Raw genomic sequence first — 23,424 nt, forward strand, 5'->3', positions numbered from 1 at the left:
AGGATGTTATCAACCTCTTTCTTCCATTAAATAACAGCAGGAATTAAAAAAAAAAAAAAAAACTCTATTTAAATGCCCATTTAACTTACCCTATGTTACAAAATATGGCTGAGATGCTTGCAGTTCTGGCCCAGATCCAGCCGAGACCATCCGAGTGCCTCTACAGTGTGTTCGAGTGGTGCTGGCGGGTCTGCGGGACGGGAGCAAGGCAAGGCGGGGCAGTACTGTCAGTACTGTTTGGACTGGAGTGGACTGAAGGAAATATCTGTTTGACTGTGTGTATGCTTACCCATTCTAATTCCTTGCCCTTCTGAGTCCTGTCCCTGAGCTTCTTACTTATTATAATGAAAACAAAATGAGTAATATGCTTTTTGCCCTAATATCTACATTAAATCACATTGCTAACTCCATATTGTACTTGTTTGTAGCTTAAATACTGAAATTTGCACTTAAAACTGTAATTTTGTATCTTTTGGAAATACCAGTAAAAACTTGGCTGTACCAGTAAATTTTAACTTGGTAGGTTGGCAACACTGATTGGTGGAGGTGGCACTTCCAGTGGCCGAGTCCTCTATTAGAGGCAGAAGATCTCTGGGGGTGGTGAGATGCCCAAAAGGATAACAAGCAGGGAAAAAGGTCTGGTCCCCAGGGCAGGAAATTAGCTTGGTTCTTTGATGAAACTGTGACTTTGATCCATTACATTGCAGGGTGGCTAAGGAAAAGCTGTTTGGAATTAAGACTAAGTAGTAACGTAATTGATGCACAATACACTATTTAATTTTCATTTTTGCCTGGAGTTGGGCTTTAAATGGCAGTGTTGAAGCTTAGTGTGCAGCACTTTATCCTTCAGTAGTGTGGAAGTACAGGCATGGGTGAGTTGTCACCAAATGCAGAGGTGTATAAAGAGACACCTTGAGCGGTGCGTTATTGCAAGATATAACTTTGTCTGCATTTTTTTAAGATAAACTCTGCCCATGTATTTTTTTATTAAATGCTTAGTTTGAATTCTCCATATTTGCTACAGAACTACTTGTATGCATTTCTCTATAATCCACTGCACTTGCATTTTACACAGTTCCTCATATGTAAAATCTGTTTATTTGCTTTCTGGAGCTTGAGCTTTGCAACTTCCCCTCTCTTTACTGTAGAATCTAAATTCCAAAGCACATTTCATTGTAAAGGGATAAAAAAAAAACCTTGCCCTGGCACTTTGATAGGCAAGGCCTACTTTACATAACCTACAACGGAGGTGTTTGGAAATATCTCTCCTGCATTACAAAGAGGTAAGCAAAAGGGTTCTGAGACAACTGGATTGCAAACAAAAGGGAACTGGGTAGATCGTTGCACTACAACAGAACCTGGATAAAAACCTGAAGCCCTGAGCTATGGTCCTGCTAAGCTTTTCAAAACAATTTTGAATTCTATCGTGAGTGAGTATGCCTTTGAAGGTGACTTCTGTGTTGTGTCAGAGCTTGCTTGCCCCCCCCCCCCGACTTCCCATTTATTCATCTGCTATAAATGCATATGAACCTTTCAAGTTTAATGTCATTTTTGAACACTAGCTTGGAATTTTCACGTATTACTTGTTCAATTGTACAGTAAATGTTTCCCTATGAAACAAACACGAGGTAATTTTCATAATGGTAACTTCATGCTGATTAGCAAATATGTTTTCCTCTGCAGAAAACAAAAAAAACAACCAGAGGGTTAAAGAACTAAAGCCAATGTTGCCTGTCACATATTTTAGCACCAGCATGAGGAATATCCTGACAATTATGCTTTCCACATATAGATGAGGAACTTCAATTTACCATGTGTTCCCACTGCCTGTGGATGTTCCCGCTAGCTGACAACTCACAAATGAGTTTCATTTGACCTCTGTCTACCAATAGCAAATTATTCACAAGAATTTAGAACTGTAATGAAACGTATCATTTTTTATTCAAGAGAAATTAGTGTCTTTAACAGACATGGTCATACAGATGAGGCTTTTTTATGAGGCTAGTTTTATAGGTCAATTGCTTAACTAACGATTGTGCCCTTGTAGACAGTGTAAAAATGTGTATGATGTAAAGGGATTTTGATGATTATGGCTATTAGCTGAAAACCCACCGAGAGTGTCCCAAGATTGTGGTTACCCCCCACAAAAACTGTTACTGAATTAGGTTTCCTGAAATGCAGAGTCTAAAAAACAGCAGGGATTAGCCACAAATTAGTTATGGATTTGGTTTTTTCTGTAATTTCAGATCACAGCCTACAGGTTTCCCCACTGCCAAAAGATAATGTTGATCGCTGATAAAAAAAAAAGGTGTTTTATTTTACTGGTCCTAACCTGACTTAAAATATTGTATAGATGTGTAAAAAACATTAGATAATATGACTATTTCTGCTGATGATGGGAAAAATGTGCGGCCAATACTTTTACAAGAAAAGCCACCTCTTTGCCTCTGTCTCCTATAGGCATGTACCTCCCATGCCTTATGGCAGATACAAGGCCTGGTTAAAGGTGAAAGGAGTAACGGCTCAAGCGGACAGTGATGTATTGCAAGGAGGAAACAACCATGAGCAAATAACATAGCAAATGAATAACCGTGGCTGGGATTGGTGAAAGACACATAGGGGTTGATTTACTAAAGGCAAATAGGCTGTGCATTTTGCAAAGTGCAGTTGCACTCCGCAAGCGCAGTTGCTCCAGAGCTTTGTAAATGAGGAAAATTTTCACTTTGCAAAGAGTACCCAATCACATGCAAGGAAAAAGCATTTTTACTTGCACATGATTGAATGATTGCAGTCAGCAGAGCTTCTGGACATTTACTAAGCTCTAGAGCAACTGCAAAGTGCACAGTCTATTTGCCATTAGTAAATCAACCCCCCATAAATCCAGAAAATAGATTGGATCACACCCACTATAACAATTGTAACTTCAGATCAGCAAAGAGGGGGAACTGTTTTCCTGAGAAACTGTTTGGTGTCTGGAAAAGTCAGAGGCACACTGACACTGGTTCTCTGCTGCAATTTAAATCAAGGCCAGCAGATGGAGTCAGTGTGCATATAGAAAGAATGTGCTTGGCAGAGGAGGCCAGACAGTGGAATCAGAACTGCGCTGAGAGTAGTAGCATGTGGTCCGTTACAAGTAAAAAATAATTATTTTAACTTACAAAATAAAAAATGAAAATAAAAAATGGATGTATGTCTGACATGTAAACACTTAGGTACAAGCTTACATTAGGATCAGCCAGAACACATTATTGCATGCATCTTGATTTTCTAACACTACAATTAAACTGGTAGACGATACTGGGAGAAAATAGGAGCATTATGACTACACAGGCAGATGTGATCATCATAATTTGCTATCATCTTTATAAAAACCAGAAGATTGCATAGGTGTGTGCATAAACAGTATGAGAGTCCAATCATATTTTGCAATCATGTGGTTAACATTCACTGTGTTAAAGTGATTGTAAAGTCTCATTTTTTTTTCTATAAAAATAACAAACACGTTAAACTTACCTGCTCTGTTGCATTGGATTTGCACAGAGTGCCTCTTCTGTGCTCCTGGCCCCTCCCTCCTGTTGAGTGCCCCCACAGCAAGCAGCTTGCTATGGGGCCACCCAGGCCATGCTGCAGCTCTGTGTGCCCATTCAGACATGGAGCTGCGGTTCGGCCCCGCCCCTCTCTCTCCTTATTTGCTAACTGACCTTGATTGACAGCAGTGGGAGCCAATGGTGCCGCTGCTGGGTCTCAGCCAATCAGGAGGGAGAGTCCCGGACTGCCAAGACACTTGTGGACATCACTGGACAGAGATTGGGCTCAGGTAAGTATTAGGGGGGCTGAGAGGGGCTGCTGTGCACAGAAAGCTTTTTATCTTAAGGCATAGAATGCCTTAAGATAAAAAACCTTCTGACTTTTCAACCCCTTTAAGGCAGCCCATTGAAATATTTGGTTTGCTAACACACAAGAATGGACAAAAAATGGACATACAGTGTATTTTCAAAGACAGTGCATTACAACAGGCAGTAGTGTGTCATACATATATAACGTTAGTGTGTTAGGGGGAGGGGGCCGCTGAAAATGAAAGAAACATGCGTTGTGATAACACAAATGTTTCCCCAATGCACTGTACTTGGAGTGAGTGGGCCACTTACACCAAGTGGGCCGTGTAGTAGGAATTAAGGTTCAGTCCAGTGCCTGAGAAATCGAGGAAACCCAAACTGAACCGACAAATCAGCACAAGAAGTAAGGATGAGTGAAACTGAGTTTTAATTTCTCAAAAATTTGGGCCAAAATCAAGGGATTTTCTACTTTGTCAAAATACATTGGAGTCAATATGAAAGGCAGTTATGATAGAATTTGGTAGTTTCTACAGGTGCAATGAGAATTAAAGGATAAGTTCACCTTTTGCATCTATTATTTTTTGTTGCAGGAGCCTGCAAAGCATTGCACCAGTGATCAGCAGATCACTGGTGCCATGCAGATCTCTTGCAGACCTGTCAGTGTATAGGCTTGCTTGTACTTCGTTTTCGATGAAACCGATACATGCCAACAGGAAGAATGAATGAACTACCACAGCACTCACATCGCTGTGGTAGTACATTGAAAAATACAAGCCCACAGCTACAAAGGCTCCCGGACCTTGTAGTTTTCTATTCACAGAGTGCTGTGAATTCACAGAGTGCTGTGAATGAGTGACGCGGGAGGGTGGGCTGAGCCCCGCACGTCCGCTTTAAAAAAATTTGACAGCTAGCAGGTGAAGAACCCCTGCTAGCTGGCACAACTGGCACAATGGGGATCGGGGAGGTGCGGGGGCTGGTGCATTCATAACATGTTACATCTCTAATATGGGTGTAACATGTAACATATTATGAAAGATGAACTTATCCTTTAAATGGCTCCTGAAAGTTAGGGAAGCTCATTTTAACTATCCCGAGCCTGTTCTTATGCCAAAAAGGTCTCTCCATCAGCCTCATTATTTTTAATTTTTTCTCAGAAAGAAAAAAAAGACAGATAAAAAAAATGTTAAAAAAAAAAGAAAGCAATAACACAAATAAATACACAAAAAAGCATAAACTGTATAGGAGAAGACACTACCAGGCACCCAGAATTCCTACGACTTGTACAGAGGAGAAAACATGTTTGTAAACTCTGAACAGCTCCACTTTAGGCCATGTTTTCCTTACCTGCTCATTTTCACAATAGGTGTTGAAAGCACACAGGTCAGTTGCCAGCCAAAGACAGCCAGGGAGTTCAGCAGGGGCATGTAGTCTGTCTGCACTTCAAAACCCTGCAAAAATAAATAGACATTTTCCACGTCAATGCCATAAATCAACAATGAAATTTTCAGTATAAACATAGGGGTTAGGGAAGGAAGATACACTTTGCACTAGCAACAAAAACATATAACTTCATTTACAAGGAACTACATAATTAAAATATCAACAAATGAGTCGGCAAAAAAAAAATCCAACAAATGCCCAAGTGCCATGTACTGGCCAATGTTTTGAAAATGTCAGATTTTTTTGTAGCCACACGCCAACACGTCTGTTGCTGTCCCTCCACTTCAACTGAATGACAGGTTCAGTTGTTATAAAAAAAAGGGGCAGGGTCTCCCAGGTGATGTCATTGACTATATATGAAGTATATATGGACCATATACAGTCAATGACCCTCCTGCTATATGAGACAGAGGCAAAGAGGTGGCTTTTTCTTGTAAATGTATTGAACATACACCATCATAAGCAGGAACAATCATATATAAATGTATGTACACATCAATACAGTATTCACCAGCAGCACTGGGCATCACAGCTGCTATGTGCATTTTCCATGAAAAGGTAAACATACCCTTTAAGTACCAATCTTTAAGTGCTGAAATCAATTCAATCATGGCAATCAAGGACAGTTCACTCTGCTAATATCAGACCAGTGCAAGATGATTCTGATTGGTTGCTGTCAGTTACTGTACTTAAAGTGTCATTAAACCCAAACCATCAAAAACTGTCAATACATGCTATATTACATTGTGTTCATGCTCACTCATCCACTACAGCATTTGTTGTCTGTAAACTGAAGATTTCCCATCTCTCTCTCCTTGTATGTGTCGCCACTGCAGCCTAAGATTGTGTAGACCAGCTGTTGACATCTACTTACTATTCTTCATTTTCCGTTGCCTACTAAGCTGTTCATTTGCTCCTTTTTCTTATCTGTGACTATAGAATCACACTTGGGCGCATACATAGTGGTAAATGACACTCTCCCTTCCTCCCTCCTCACATTGCTAAATACTATGAGGGCGGGGAGGGATATAAGACGGTGATTTATGGAGGCTTCACCTCCCTGTTCGTCTCAGCACATACACACCATAGAATAGACCAATGCTGGAAGGGTGTGACACAGCCTGTGACTTGCAGAGCTCCAGATATCTTTAAAGTGTGAACAGAGTTAAAGCTGTTGTCATTCAACTTAAACTCCGCCTACACCATGTTATTGAAAAAAATTAACAAATGTCTGCTTTGAGATATAAATTTGTATGACGCTTTAAAACACTTTGTTACTATTATTCATTGTATTTCTCTACTCTGCAAGCCTTTTATTTATGTAATCTGACCGGCACAGCACCAATCAGCGCTGTGCAGACACAGATTCATACATGAGCAGAGTGCTAAAAACTTCTCCCTCTAAACTTTCCCCGAAGGCAGGAAAGACCTAGGAAAAGTCAGGTGACCTCTGAACAGCAATGATTAAATAAGGTACTAGGATGATTCTTAGGGGTTGATTTACTAAAGGCAACTAGACTGTGCACTTTTGAATGTGCAGTTGCACTCTGTAAAGGCAGTTGCTCCAGAGCTTAGTAAATAATGGAGAGCTCTGCTGACTTCCATCATCCAATCACGTGTAAGCAAAAATGCTGTTTTTATCATTTTCCTTGCACATGATTGGATGATGGAAGTCAGCAGAGCTCTCCATTATTTACTAAGCTCTGGAGCAACTGCCCTTGCAGAGTGCAACTGCACTTTCAAAAGTGCACAGTCTAGTTGCCTTTAGTAAGTCAACCCCTTAGATTCAATTAAATACAGTGGCATGATCTTTGTACATAAATAGAAGGGATAATGGCAATGAAACATTGTTTAGTATTACTTTAAGGATTCTTAAGGCTGAAGGTTTTTTACCTTCATGAATTCTATGCATGAAGGTAAAAATCCTTTAGTATCTACTCCAACCAAGACTAACAAGAGCGCAACCTGGATCCAGCAAAGTGCATGAGAGCAGCTGCTCTCCCTGCTCTCTCCCTCCTCATTGGCTCAGAGACAGCAGCAGAAGCCATTCACACCCACTGCTGTCAATCACAGCCAGTGAGGAGCAAGGACCGGGCCCCTCTCTGTTTGTCTTGCTGACACACAGAGCGGGGTTCAGAAGCGAGCACACACAAGTGCCCCTATAGCAAGCAGTTTGCTATGGTGGCACTCAGCAGGGGGGTGGGGCTCTGAGAAAGAGGGGATCCCCCTTGAAGCACGTCGGCTGTTTGGACGGTCTTCTCATATTTGGGACTTGCCTAGGTGACCAGGCTGCTTAAAATATAATGTGGGCTTTGATGTGCCCTATTGCCGATGTTGTTTATAAGTATGCATTTGTCTTTTTCACACAATAAGCCTGGATTCACACTTGTGCGAACAAAGACATCGCATGTGATTTGCACCGGCACTGCGGTGCCGATTTCATGCAATGTGAGTTCAGCCATATAGTTGTATGGCTGAACTCGCATTGAATTTGCCGGAAAATAGTGCAGGGCCTTTTTTTTTCCCGCACTGGAATCGGATCGCATGGGTGTTGTCACCAATGCGATCTGATTCCTGTGCAAGTTCACAGTTCACACTGCGATCTGTGAACCGATCTGGGGGTGTCATTAACATTGTGTTGACACCCGCAGCGGTTCGCAGAGGGTAGTGCGAATTGCCTGCAGGAGAGATGCGATGTGTGAATCGGCGATGTAATCGCGCTGGTTTCCGCATCACTACAGTGTGAACCCAGGCTTAAGCTGTCGCAAAAGTAATGCGCTAGTTTGGTGCGCCCTTTGTACCTTGTTTTTGCAGTGGGGGGGAGGGGCCAGGAGCACCAGTAGGGGACCCAAGAAGAAGAGGAACATTGCACAGAGCAGGTAAGTATAACGTGTTTGTTATTTTAAAAAAAAAATTACCTTTAGTATCACTTTAAGAAAAAGAACAGGCTGAGTATGTCTTTAGTCAGAAAATAAGCAAGCGCAGACTGGCAACCCATTGTTCCCAAATTGCTGCTGTTTGCCCATACCTCCTACAATTGCAATCAGTACCCTTTAAGAGAACAGCTTGCTTTCCATTGGCATCATTGGCAACATCATACTGTGAAAAATAAACCAAACTTTGCAAAGATGGTTCTGCGGGATTTTAGCAAACAATAAAAACGATTTCAGTAGAGATTAATCATTAATCAGATTGATTTTTAACAAAAGCGAAAATACGCTGCATTTCCCAAAGAGTCAATACACTGTTATTTACCGTGTAAGTAAAAGACAAAAAATATTGATTGCATTGCGAAATGCCATCTGGAAATGTATTTTCTTCCCTTTCAACCCCTGAGACAAAGTATTTAAATTTTAGAGGTTTAATTCAGGTCTAGACTGGTTTAGGCTCACTTGGTTTAGCCAAGACAAATATTAAAAAGACCCTAAATGTCACAGCTAAGCTGAGGTCACTATAAAAAGATAAGAAAACTCTTCTGATGTTTGTCTATGGCACCTGTATTTTTTCATTTAAGAACAGCTCATGTGGCCATACACAGCTTCATAAATACAAGTAATGCTGGCCATACAATCGTAGGTTTTTGGATGTGAATATTCATACAAACATTCATATGAAAACTCTTTGTACATTCGATGACTGGATGAATATTGTTCTAAAATTTCACTTGCTTTTACTATTTGATTTTAGAATGACTGTAATTCTCGAACAAAAACCACATACACTGTCCAGAAATGTGTTTGTTTGCACTTGCGGTCCTGTGCAATATAAGTGCAGTGCAAGCAAATTGGTGCAGGCTAACGCACTGCGTTTGCAATCTGCGTTTGGGGTGATGTCAGCTTTAGACTGACACCCCCTGCAGATCGCAAACAGTGCGTTTTGAGCAGGAAACACACACAAAATGCGGGTTTCTTGCACTGCATTCCAGTGTGAACCGGCACAGGATGCGATTATTCTGTTGTGCACCAGATATCAGTGCATAGTAAAATGTGAGTGTATTTAAATACTTTTAATAAACAATGGATTTTTTTTAAGACAGAAAGCACTATGATGGTTTTATTTTTTACTTTAAACCATTAGGAGAAGGAGCTGGAGGCAAGGGTATATAGAGCTATTTTTCTTGAAGCTCTAATAGAGCACGCATTTGGGGAAGGAAGAACACATCCTGAAAAAAATTAGACTATATTTTTTTTGTTTTGAAATTGTTCACACGTTGTAATATATATACATAATTCATTTGATGTAATTTATTTTGAAGAAGAGTGTATAAATTTGTCAGTACACAGGATAATAATTAGAATTTTGTTTTTTATTTTTTTTAATTTTTATTATTTAAAATTAGAATCAGGTTGTATATCTAAAATTAATTGGTATTCACATTGGGGTTTTATAACAGGGGTCAGTCAAATTTTCTTCCAGCAGAGGTACAATCTCATGTTTGTGTAATGACTCAGATCCTTCACATCACAGTCCCACCCCTTCACATCACAGTTCCCCCTTTTATATCAGTGACATCAGTCCTCCCCTGTACATCACAGCACCCCCTTTACACCACAATATCCCCTTTTACATCACAGCCCCCCCTTTACACCACAGTGCCCTCTTTTAAACTGCAGCCCCCCCCCCCTTTACACCAAAATTAACCCTTTTACATTATACTCCCCCTTTACACCAAAGTGCCCCCTTTTACATTGCAGTCCCTCCCTTTACACCACAACACCCCCTTTAACATCACATTCCTCCGCTTAATACCACAGCGCCCACTTTGACATCACAGTACCCCCCCCTTTACACCACAGAGCCCTTTTTTACATCGCAGTCCCCTTTTATACCACAGAGCCCTATTATACATTGCAGCCACCCCTTTACACCAAAGCACCCCCTTTTATGTTACAGAATCCCCTTCTATGCTTCACATCCCCCTTCTGTGTCTTCAGCCCCATCTTCACATCACAGTCATCCCCCCCCTTACATCACAGCCCCCCTTTTACAAGACAGACACCTCCCTTTACAGTAGTGTCTTTGGTCCCTCCTTCACATCACAGTCCCCCTCTTTACATCCTGGTCTCGTCAAATAATTGGTCCACTTTACATGAATTCCCCCTTCCTATCATTTCCTCTTCACAGCCCTCTCCAATCTTTAGAATCTTACCTTACACAGCAAGCAGAGGGCAGGAGGCGCGGCATGACTGGACAGCGGGTGGAAGCTGCCTAACTTTTCACATTAACAGGTAGGTGATTTGTTGCTAGGACCACCCCGTGTCCTAGTAGCAAATCACCAGCTCATGAACTTGAAATGTTATGCAGCTGCCGCCCTCTGTCCACTCATGCCACGCCTTCTGCACTCTGCTTCCTGTAAGGACGAAAGCTGTGGCCACAGTGGGGAAACCAGAATGGGGCACCCAGGCTGCTAAGTGGCACAGCGTGGTCCTGGTAGGACTGTCATTCAGTCTGAGTCCGGAACCGTGATCTGTCATTTGGTGATGCCTGGAAGCCCCTCCTGGTTCCAAAGGGTTGCAGGAAAGAAATTTACATGATCCCCCCATCAACACAGACAGTGCTGACAGGGAATTCTTCCTGCCGAGACTATGTATTCTCCCGGCGGTGGACGTCTCGCAAGAAGACAGTCAAGCGCAATGCAGGAAATTTTGGGTACTCAGCATTCCATTGGATCTCGTGGAAAGGATAGATGAAATGATTCTGTAGCAAGTGTGAAATGAAAACTGTGCCTTGTACAAGTTAGCCGCACAGTAATAAAGTGAAATTCTAATATAAGTGCTGAAGCTGCCCTTTGCCATACACACTGTTTTCCTGACAAGTCCTGAAACAATTATTAATGCGGACCTTCATGCATTTTTTCAACTTTCCATCTATTAAATCTTCTGCCCTTGTTGTTTTAACTTTGGATAGTAAAACATTTTTTTCTTCCAGTAAATACCTTATACAGCCCAATTAGTGTTTCTTGTCTGGTCATTAGCCTAGGCTTATGACATAATGCACAGCTCTCTCGCTCCCGCTCGTGGGAGTTTGCCAGGAAGGGAGGGACCATGAGTCATAAGAGTGCCAATGAGGGCTGCAGAGCTGGAAGTGTGCCTCTGTGTAAATCCAGGAAGTGAACAGGCAGCAGCTTCACATTTAAAAGGGCTGCAGCCAGACGTAGTGGAGTGAGATTTCTGCAACATATTTGGCAAGTGCAGAATCACAGTATATATAAAATAATATGCAAAGTGGTTGCAAAGTGGTTGGAGGGAAGCTTACAAATTATGTGAGCAGACTGCAGTTCCTCTTTAATTTCTTATTGCTATACATGCCATATTCACTACATATGTATCATATCTATATTTCTGCTAAGGAAGAGAGAAAAATGACAGCAGGTCCGACGGATTTGAAATTCAAGTCTTAATAGGCAATCTGCCAGTACATGGCCAACCAAAATAATTGAGTCAAAGGATTTTTTAACTATACAACCACTGTACAATCTATTTTAGAAGAGAAATAAATAGGCTTAAGGTCTTGTATTGATCTCTGGATATCAGCCATAAAATCCAAACCACAGGAAAAGTGTACCTACTCAATCCATATAAACACCTTTACTGCATGGTACACAGCCACAAGTAAATCCGGAATTTTGAACATCGAAAAGCCAGCACCCACAGCAGCCGTTCTTCGAAATAACCTTTATGCAAACCATTAGCAGAGGATAAAATCGGATCTTAGCTTCCGTGTTTCTGACGTTGAAGGCCTTAGTCATTGCAGCTTGGACTAAGGCCAGCAGCAGCTAAAGCGTACAAGCTAAGATCTGATTTTATCCTCTGTTGATGATTTGAATAAAGGTTATTTTGAAGAATGGCTGCTGTGGGTGCTGGCTTTTCAATAACAAATCCTAACCACCCAGCGACATTTCCTTATAGATCAGCTGGTAATGTGTATGTGCTGAGATCTGAAGAGTCTCATTCACACCCTGACTGTCACCTTGTAGGACATGACAAAAACAAACTAATATCTGCCAGGTGCCTGAAGCTGTGCTGTTAAAGTACACCATCAAATTAATGGGATCTGGCATGTAACAATGTTATAAATGTCAGTTTAATAATTAGGGGCATATTTCTTTGCTGATTATTGTATTAAAATACTTTACCTACCACCATAAAACCCAAGTGTTCAATATCTCACCTTTGTTTTTTGTTTTTTTTTGTTAAAACACCCTCCAGCCCCAGCAGTTAAGTCCTAGCTATCCAGTATGCTGAGAGAGGGATGGCTTCACTTTGGATGAAAGCAGTGGTCTCTCTGTGGCTGGATGACATACCCCCCCCTCGCCCTAGGGTTGCCACTTGTCCAGGATTCACCCGGACAATCTGGGTTTTGAATCATGTGTATGGGTTTCAGTCCCCCTGAAACCGGGACACATTATTCAAAACATGAATATAGCTCCAAACAGGGCCTGACAGGAGGATGAGGGGGCACTATGTGCGCTGCAATACTATTCCCTTTGGAGCGCCCAAAGGTGTCACAGCTCTGTTATCCTATAGTGTATACTAAAAAAAAAAAAAAATTAGCTGTGATCCGCTAAAGTGTTTGGGTTTGGCTTGAAGAAAAAGTGGCAACCCTACCCCCCCTCCCTCCTTGTCACCATTACAGGGATGTGCTGCTCTGTGTATTTTTGCAAGTATTCTGTCTATGCATGCATATGTGTTATGCCAATGATCTGTGTGTGCTTTCTACTGTACATGCTCTGTCTGTGGTCTGACATTGTGTATGCTGTGTGCGCTGTGGGAGTGTGTGTATACTCTGTCTGTATGCACTCTGTCTATTTGTGCTATGTGTTTGTGTGCTATGACTGTATGTGCTCTTACTGTACATGTCCTTAATGTGTGCTCTTGTGTATGCTTTTATCACTTTTTCCATTTGTGTGCTGACTGTGCCCTGTCTGTCCATACTCATTGTATGTTCTGTCTGTGCTACTTTAGTCACTAACCTGGAACAAGCATTCAGATTAGAAATATTGCATAAGGAACTTCTAACCTGCATAATTCCAAATCAGGGACTTCAAAAGTATGGAAGCAATATTAAAAGGAGAAATTTCTATATTCTCCCACTACAGGTTTCCTTTTAATGCTGTATTTCTGTAAATATTATGCACAAAATTGCATTATAACCCCGATATACCAGGTCATGTATTTGCAGCACCTAGTGATATTATATGAGCTACTGCAAACCAGTGTTAATTTAGCTGACGAAAACGTTTTAGTCGAAGAAATTAACACTATTTTTGTCGACTAAAATATGACTAAAACTAAAACAATGCAGGTGACAAAAATATGACTAAGACTGAAATTATTTTGTATTGTATTGTATTCAAAACTAAACTGAAATTTGATTTCAAAATTAAAGTGGTTGTGAAGCCTAAGCATTTTTCACCCTTATGCATTCCTTGCAATAAAGCGGAGTTCCACCCAAAAGTGTTCACACCCTCCGCTGCCACAATTGGCACCTTTTGGGGGGAGCGAATAACTGTTAAAACCAGGTATCCGCTCCCACTTCCGTATAAGATCGGCGCATCTTTGTGCTGCATCTTTGCGCCACATCTATGAAACTTCCGGCCCCTCCTCCTTCCCCCCGCTGCCTTCTGGGAGACACACAGGTCCCAGAAGACAGCGGGACCATTCAGAAAGCGCAGCACGACTCGCACATGCGCAGTAGGAAACGTGAAGCTGCAAGGATTCACTTCCTGTTTCCCTTAGTAAGGATGCTGGTACCTGCACACGGAGCCGTTAGAGGGGTCAGTTTCGAGTGCCAACATTGTGGGCTCCCTGGACAGGTAAGTGTCCTTATATTCAAAGTCAGCAGCTACAGTATTTGTAGCCACTGACTTTTAATTTTTTTTTCACCCAGGCGGAACTTTTCTCTCCCCTCATTGGCTCCCAGTGCTGTCAATCAAAGCCAGTGAAGAGGGAGCGGGGGTCGGCCTGAGTCCTGCTGTCTGTGTCAATGGATGCAGCATCGGGGCTCGGGTGCGAGCACGCATGAGTCCCACCATGGGAAGCAGCTTCCTATTGGGGCAGCGGAAAGAGGGGAGGAGCCAGGAGCGCCATCAGGGAAAGAGGAGGTTCGCATCTGTTCTGTGCAATTCCATTGCACATACCAGGTAAGTATAGACATGTTTGTTATTTTTTTTTTTAAATACGTTTACAATCTCTTTAACACTGCTGCAAACTTGTTCTGTATCAAATTTATTATAGTGTCAAAACACTGTCCACTTTAATACTCATCTCTTAAGCTGGCCATAGACAAAGTGATTTTTTTTCCTGCAACCACGGTGCAGGGGGAGGCATTCCTATAATAGCCACTATCAATAATCACATGTAAAATCCGACAAGCTGGTCGTACCCAAGTTAAAAGATCAATTCAGCTTGTTCATACATGGTTCCAATCTTGGCTAGTCCTAACCAAGATTCAAATTGTCTATGGTCAGCTTTAAGGCCATGAAAGCTAGGAATGTCTATCCAGATAAAGTCTGAGGCCTTCAAATTGCCCTGTGTGTAAAAATCATACCATCTGTTTACTAAAGCCAGCTATAGACGGATCAAAATCAAAAAAAGGCTGAATTTTGATCCATGTATGGGCAGGCTGGTTGTACTGAAGTTGATTCATCAATCGACTTCAGCACAGCCAGCTTGTCTGATTTTTTTTCATGCAATTACTGCTGGCAGCTATAGCCGCAAGCAGTGATCAGTATATTCTGACAGCTGGGACACCTCCTGCTCTCAGAATACAATAGCTCTGAAGTCAGTGTTGATGGGGGAATAAAGTAATTTATTTCCTTCAGCCAGTGGTTGATGGAAAGAAAACTTTGCAAAGTATGGCTTGCCTAAGTTAACAATTCTGTCACTTCTGGACCTTTTCATCTTCTACACCCCTCTGGAGCTTCTGCTAAGATTACTGGCTCTTGTAGCATCCCCCCCCCCCCCCATTCTTTAAATCTTGAGTGGCACTACCATACCTTTTGCAAACTTGGAAACGAATACTAACAGGAATCTAATCGTAGTTTTGGGAAAGTGAGAGAGATTACTGAAGTACACCAAATTTCCTATAAAGTTAAATCCAGAGGTTTGGACAGTGTAACTGTAGTACATAGTTACATAGTACTAGTTCTGTTCAGTAGTAGTACGTAATATGATATTACATATTTTTGGCATGAATTGTGCACGGAACAAGAGCACCATCACTTCAGTTACCACTTTATGAAGAAAAATGTCTCTGCCAACCAATAAGTAAATGCCTCGTATTTCTCAGCTGGCAGCGGTCGGCTGGTGATGCGGTAAAACATAAGTCACCTAGACGTTCTGCAGACATTACAAATTAGAGATATTTTTCAACTGCAAGAGATAGAATATATCAGTCTTATACTTCAGGCTTCTCTTACCAAAAAGTACAGAGACCCACATATCAAACTAAGAATCTCATAAATTAATACTGCCTGTGTGTGTGCACATTAGAAAAGTCACCTTGTTCATTCCTTCTGACCACTTTGTACCTATCTCTCCAGATCCCCCACCGCTCCTTCCTCTGTTAGCACCATAGAATGGTGACATCACCTACTTTACTATGTTCCTCAGGCCTAGAGATTAGCCGCTAGCCTGAGCCGTGCATGGGTCATACGCTTCTCCATGGGCAGCAGGCATTTTTTTGTTTACTGGTCTTTGCTGTAAGGAGGTAGCATGCTACCCCAATGGCATATTCTGGCATTAAAATAATTGCCTAATAAAAGAGGCAAAAGGGCAGGGCAAGGGCAACATGCAAAAAAAGTATTGTAGAAGATGGGCTTTTAAATGGTAGTCCCCATGGTTAAGATAAAACATATATATATATATATATATATATATATATATATATATATATATATATATATATATACAGGGTATATACATCAACCATAATTATAAAGATAAAAAATGGTATTAAATTATATATATATATATATATATATATATATATATATATATATATATATATATATATATATATTGTTCATAAAAGAGAACCAAACAAAAGGGCAACTAAAGCCGGGCTTCTCTATTTGTTTGGTTTGGTTCTCTATTTTATGAACACTATGCACTACAAGTGCACTGCAAGTGTACTTGAAAGTGCACTTGGAAGTGCAGTCGCTCTAACTCTAAGGGGCAGATTTGAAATGAGGGGAAGCTCTTCTGATTTTATAATCCAATCATGTGCAAGCTTAAATGTTGTTTTTTATTTTCCTTGCATGCCCCCCCCCCCCCCCCCCGGATCTACAGTGACTTTACTTTCAAGTGCACTTGCAGTGCACTTGTAGTGCAAGGTGAATTTGTCTTTCGTAAATAACTCCCTATATATATTAATTAACAAACTTTTTTATCTTTATAATAATGATTGGTGTATATATATGTTTTATCTTAACCATAGGGACTACCATTTAAAAGCCCATCTTCTACAATACTTTTTTCTTTCTAATATATATCGGCTGGTGCCCCCTAGGTGTGGGGTGTGTGGAACATTGGTTTCCCTCTCTGTTAGGCCCTCACTCTAACAAACTCTTACCAATGTCTAATGCAGCCCAGGGATCAATAATTGGTTTTATCGCCCCAGACTTATATGGCCAGTCCACAAACCGGGGATAGAAATTGACTCTACTGGAGTAAATGCAGCAACCCTTAGAAGAGACAATCTCTTTCTTCACAGTCACTGTAAACATGGTTTACAAATGCACAATACAAGACCATTTTAAGAATTCAGCTTATTAGAAGAAATGTAAAGCAGCTGGGAGTTTGCTTTGCTAAATTCTATGTTTCTGAGTAAAGCATTTAATAAATCTGGGCATATAGAGCGCTGTACAAAAATAAATGCATGAATCATGTTTTGGAAGCTGCAGTACACAGTATTACCAGAGATGCAGGTGAATTTCACCCACATGATGTCACACCCACGTATTATAAAGAAAACACGTCTTAATGGTGACCACCGTTTTCCAAACAATCACAACATTTAGTTTGTATGTGGTCTATAATTTAACTGTATGATGCCATCTATTGTGGAAGCCCCCTGCAGATCACTCTGATTGCTCTTTCAAATCTTATTTATAGTGTTGGACAAGTCAGCGGCTGCAAAAAGCAAGCAAAGAAAAGGTTTTAATGACTAGTATGGTAACATGTTATTTTCTTTTGACACTCTACGAGGGAGGTAAGAGCACGATGCAAAATGCCAAGACCTGGAGCCTTTGGGTGACCCATCTCACGATTTGAAACTTGTTAGTGTAACAAATTATCAGCTCGCCTATAGCCACAGGCAACACCATGACCTCCTGCAAGGCTTTAGCCATCCTCCACACACTTGTTTATTGCTCACTGACATATTATTAAGTACCAGGCCAAGAAAAAAAAAACTCTATTGTTGGGCACATAATGGATTGGATAAGAAATAGTATAAATGCCTCTGTCTTGCAGGTCATATATTTGGTATGTTAAGTCAATTGGCAGTTTTTGCACTTGGGAATCCCATGACTCGTTTACAAAGGCCAGGGGGTGGCAAGCAAACAAAATAAGGCTTAATGTACATGGGACATTTTAAAACCTCTCCTGAACTGTTTAACTTGACAGATAGTAACCAACATTTAAAAACATCAGTTTTTCCACGTCTACATTCCGCGTTTAGCCGTGTTAGCCGCATTTGCGTTTAGAGGCGTTTATTTACTTATTTTTTTTAATAGTAAAAAATGTATCTCCATTAAAAACGCCTGTAAACGGAACGCAGCTACATGTTTACACACGTTTACAAGCTGTTACAGGCATTTGGAGCTTCAAATGCCTCTGAAGATCCGTCCTGAATTTTTTTGCTTTCCAAAAATTGCTTCTCAACTCAACTGCCTAGAAACGACTATAAACGACCCTGGGTACTGATAAGATAACATAGAGGAGAGTTCAGGGATAAAATGGTTATTGGAGCGCTGATATACAGCCAATGAAGGAGTAAAGTGGTATAATCAAAAAGATTTAAAGTCCTATTGGTAAAAGTGTCCAGAAGCTGCCTGAGTCAGACCTGGGGGATGGGTTCTGACCAGGGTCAGTGTTGGTGGCCAGCTGTCAGAGCAGAAGAGGACTCTGTATGCAGTGAGAAAGGAAAAGCAGAGCGCCACTCTAAGTGCAGCATAGGGTTAAAAACTTCTGTTTTGATGTAGTATACAACTCACATGTAGGTAGATGTAAGTAAGCATGTAGCTAATAACAGCCACGATTGTCCTTTCAGTGCTGCTGGCCTCCCTGTCCCCTTCGAGGCAGCTAAAATTGAAGTATCGGCGTATAACACACACACGCTATTTGCACCCGATTTTCAGGGTGAAAAAGTGCACGTTATATGCCAATAAATACAGTACTTTCCAATTAGACCACCGTAGCCCTGGCTATTTTCAGACAAGCCTCACACACCCTTTAATTATTGTGTACATCTAGTGAGCTGAAAGAATAAATCAACAATCTCACCTCCACAACTAGGTGAAATTACATGAAGATCCAAGGCTGCGCTCCGCAATTTTGTATGTTGCTTTTAATCATGCATTATTATTAGTAATCGTTTTACATACAGTTTGCTAAGGATAGATCTTGTCACAGAAGCAGCAGAAGAAAATGAAATGTTTCAATGAGCATCAATTATGCAATTATTTATATTGGGGTGTAATGTTTAATGAGAACAACTGAAATATATGTATTATGCCCATTGTACATTCCTGTATGACATACACATTAGAGCTGCACGATTCTGGCTAAAATGAGAATCACGATTTTTTTGCTTAGAAGATAGATCACAATTCTCTCATGATTCTCGTGGCATAACATCATCTTTCACATTAAAACTTAACAAAAATTTGGGCTAACTTTACTGTTTCATTTTTTTTTTTTTATTCATTGAAGTGTATTTTTTCCCAAAAAATTGCGTTTGAAAGACCGCTGGGCAAATACAGTGTGACATAAAATATTGCAGCAATTGACATTTTATTTCCTAGGGTCTCTGCTAAAATATATGTAATGCCTGGGGGGTTTCCAAGTAATTTTCTAGCAAAAAATATTGATTTTAACTTAAGAAACAAGTGTCAGAAAAAGATTTAGACTTTAAGTGGTTAAACTTCCTGCATTTACATGTTGTTAAAAACTTGGCAGACTGCCTAGATTTTTTCTTTACACACAAGTTTATCCCTTTGATCTAAGAAGGAAGAGTTAGTTACAATATTTCATGTTAAAAACTTGGCAGACTGCCCAACTGTTTTCTTTTGACAGCTGAGTGAGCAGATAAGTCTCTCCACTTGTTATATGAAAGAATCGACAAACTCAGCAATAGAGATCGTCAGGGGGGTTGAATCACGATTTTTTAACGATTAATTGTGCAGCACTAATACACATCAAGAAAACACAATGGACACTACAAAAATAATGCACATGCATAGGCGTGAATGCGGCCTTAGTATTTACAAACTTAGATCAATGTAGGCTAATTTAGTAAATTTTTGCTGGAACAGGTGACAGCTCTGATATGTAGATTATTTCAGTACAATCCACTCAATCATACCCAAATTGGGTTTTAATTGTAAGACACATACAATACTCCACAGAATTCATTTTTCAGCACAGCAAACATCTGTGCACTGTGGTGCAATAAAGTGAGTTTTGCTGTATTTTTTTTTTTAAACAAATTCTTTATATAAGACATTGTTACAGATTACATGTCAACATCACACATAAAGATTGCCGCAGTAGGTCACATAAATTTACATACATGAAAGAAAATGAAAATGCAAATAAGGTGGCATACGTTAGAAAGCTCATTAGAAACAGGAGTTCATTGAACAACCTGGACCAGCCAGCTACCGCCCAGAAATACATACTAAATCCTCCATGTATACCATGTACCTATGGTAATCACACTGGTTTTGGGTTAATAGTAAACTAAGTGTACACTATAACACAATGTGGAGCGTTTTGAGTTTTTCCCTTATTCCCCATCCATACCTCGAGACAGGAGTAATAAAGGGGGAATTCTATACAGAAAAATAGAAAGCAGAGATCCTGATCATCCCAAGGATCAGGCAGAATGGACAACCTGGTGGGGGGGGGGTGTGGGTCAATAGAATGGGAGAGGTGAGGAGAGAAGTTTAGCTGTATTTTATATCATACACTCTCTACAAAAGACCTGTCTTGAGAACCCTATGGGGCCATCCCCAAACTGTTCCCACAAAGTTGGGAGCATGAAATTGTCCAAAATGCCTTGGTATGCTGACGCCTTAATGGAGAAGTCCAGCCTGAGCTCGTTTGGCTGGGCTTCTCCTATGGGTCACAGGAGTGGAATTCGTTTTGCACTCCTGTCACCTGTTTTCAGCAGAGAGCGGTCTGAAGTCTGCTCTCTGCTGACATCACTGGAATCAGTCTAGGCACCGCGTCATCACGACAATGAAGTCAGGATCCAACAGGTGCCTGGACTGGCACCCATCTCAGCGAGCCGCTGAGAGCCTGAGACGGATGCTCCCTGCTCCTCCACAGCTCAGCGCTCCAGTGAGTGTGAAGGAGCAGAGCAGGAGAGCTGCTGATTGGCAGGCAGCAGCTCTCCGCTCGGGGCATCGAGAGTACCGAACCATCGGTGATGTTCTCAGTGCAGAGACTCTGGGGGACAGATGCAGCATCGGACCGATGCTGCATCCACCTAGGTAAGTATGATCATAGGAAAAACCAGATTCCCATACTTCTCTTTAAGAGTTTCCTTCACTGGAACTAAGGGGCCAAGCCCAACTCCTGAAAAACAACCCCACACTATAATTCCCCCTCCACCAAATGATTTGGAGGGGTGGCCCAATACTTTTGTCAATATACTGTGTGTGGATGAGCGAGTTTGGGGTGGAGGAACTTGACTGGCCTGCACCTCAACCCGATAGAACACCTTTGGGATAAATTAGAGCGAAGACTGCGAGACAGGCCTTCTTGTCCAACATCAGTGCCTGACCTCACAAATGCGCTTCTGGAAGAATGGTCAAACATTCCCATAGACACACTCCTAAACCTTGTGCACAGTCTTCCCAGAAGAGTTGAAGCTGTTATAGCTGCAAAGGGTGGACCAACTCAATATTGAACCCTACGGACTAGGACTGGGATGCTATTAAAGTTCATGTGCATGTAAAGGCAGACATACAAATGTTTTTGGCAATATAGTGTAATGTAGTGCAGTATAGTTAGACTGATCCGTTAAAACATTATACTTCTTGTGTGGCTGATTTCTTATTTCAACATGTGTTTAGCAGGGAGGCTAGATAATTGTAGTAAAAATACAGGATCCCCTCTAGTGGCCAATCTACAAATGTCTATATTTAAAGCACTGATTAAAATAGAAAAAAATAAAGCATGTCAAATGTGAAAGTCACTTCAGTACTGCAATAATAAAAACAGCACCTCCCCATTACCTGGATATAATCATGTTTCAATTACAAGAGAGTGAGAAATTGAAATATCAGCTTACCACTGAAAAACTGTTTGTAGTTTGTGAAACCTATTCACTAAGCTATGTCCATGAAAAGGATTCATAGTTTGAAATTTGTATTTAAGTGCACATGTGTATGGGCACAAAATAATAAATATGTAAATAATCAATTCTGAGCCACAATATTTTGTTTCTATGGTGATCACATGCTTGGTATACATTAATATGGTTGGGAGAACACAAGACACGAAAATAGATCAGGAGATCATCTTTGTGCATTGCCGGCCTTATTGATGTGTAATAAGTACGTAGCCAGCATAGTAAACAATTAGGTGCTAACAACGTGGTCATTTTTTTCCTTTAACTATTATTTTTGGGAAGTTATGAAGAAGAAATAACAGCATAGTAGAGGGTATTGTGACATTATTGTGGCCTGGATGGGTAAGTGGAATAGAAGTTTAAATGATCTGGATAATTCAATAAAAATGTACAAGGAGCTAATAAGATGCTAAAAGTGCCGAGGCCCAGAATTAATTTTTCATCATTACAAGATGATTTCTAATTGGTTTTGCATTTGTACATTTTGTTTAATTAAAGCAAATCTATCAGGCGTTTTAGCTAAAACTAAAAGCCCTGCCAAAGAAAAGGTACCATAAAATGTACAATTACATCTGCTGCACAGAAAATATTTTTTTGCGCTCCTGTATGATGCTGGTTTCATTCTATTCAATCCCAAATAAACTTTTAATTTAAAACCGCAAAATACATTCCAGGAACATCAAAATAAAGGTTGTTCAAAAGTTTAGTTTGTTTACTTTAAAAAGCAATCACAGCCTTACCAAAGCTTGTCCCCTGCTACCATGCTGAAGAGAAGGGCCCGTTCTCTTTGTTGAAGCAGTGGTCTCTCTGCAGAGGTCCAACTCACCCCCTGATGAGTTAGAACTAAAGTTCTGCAGTCAAAAAAAACTAGAGACCACTGCTTTCATACAGAGGGATCAGGGTCCTTCACTACAGCATGCTAGCAGGGGAAAAACTTTTTTTTTTACCAAGGATGTAGCTGCTTGAGGAACTAATCTGAGGTATCTGCACACCCTTTGTATTAATAAACCTAGAATGTGATTAACGGATTTGAATTGAATGTTTAATTGGGCTTTAATAAAACATGAACTTCAGTTTATTTATTTCTGATAAAAAAAAAATACTCAGCACATTACAGACTATTAATAACAATTTTCCTCAGTTACTGGCCCCCATAGGAGCTCACAATCTAACGTTTGTACCACTGTCACACACACAATTGGTCCAATATGAGAGAGAACAAATTAACTCACCAGTATGGTGTTGGTTTGTGAGTGAAAACTTCATACAGATAACATGCTTGGTGGGATTCAGACCCAGGACCCAGGGCTTCAAGGCAAAAGTGGTAGCCACTCTGGAACTACACCCCAACCATTCACCTCTATCCATTGTAAGCACCTCAGTGATAAATAAAAGTGCTCTCAATGGACAGGGGACCAGAAGGTAGAGATGGTTTAGAGGAGAAAACCTGGCTATGCCCCAAATTTCAGAGTGAAACCAGCAACACAAATGAAGAAGGGGTTCAGACGTAAAGTCATTGCAAAGGCGGAAGTTTTTTTTATCTTATTGCATCCTATGCCTTGTG

The 23,424-nt window shown here is 40.7% G+C and overlaps 1 protein-coding gene across 1 annotated transcript in view; it reads right to left on the reverse strand.

Moving 5' to 3' along the window:
* The window catches only part of RFTN1 (raftlin, lipid raft linker 1), a 464,957-nt gene that overhangs the window by 19,457 nt on the left and 422,076 nt on the right, over positions 1-23,424 (reverse strand). Inside the window, exon 8 of the mRNA XM_073630197.1 lies at positions 5,181-5,284. Within this exon, the coding sequence (XP_073486298.1) occupies positions 5,181-5,284 (104 nt within the window). The remainder of the gene's footprint in view (positions 1-5,180; positions 5,285-23,424) is intronic.

Source organism: Aquarana catesbeiana, linkage group LG05 (genome assembly GCF_042186555.1).
Source record: "Aquarana catesbeiana isolate 2022-GZ linkage group LG05, ASM4218655v1, whole genome shotgun sequence".
Classification (NCBI taxonomy): domain Eukaryota; kingdom Metazoa; phylum Chordata; class Amphibia; order Anura; family Ranidae; genus Aquarana; species Aquarana catesbeiana.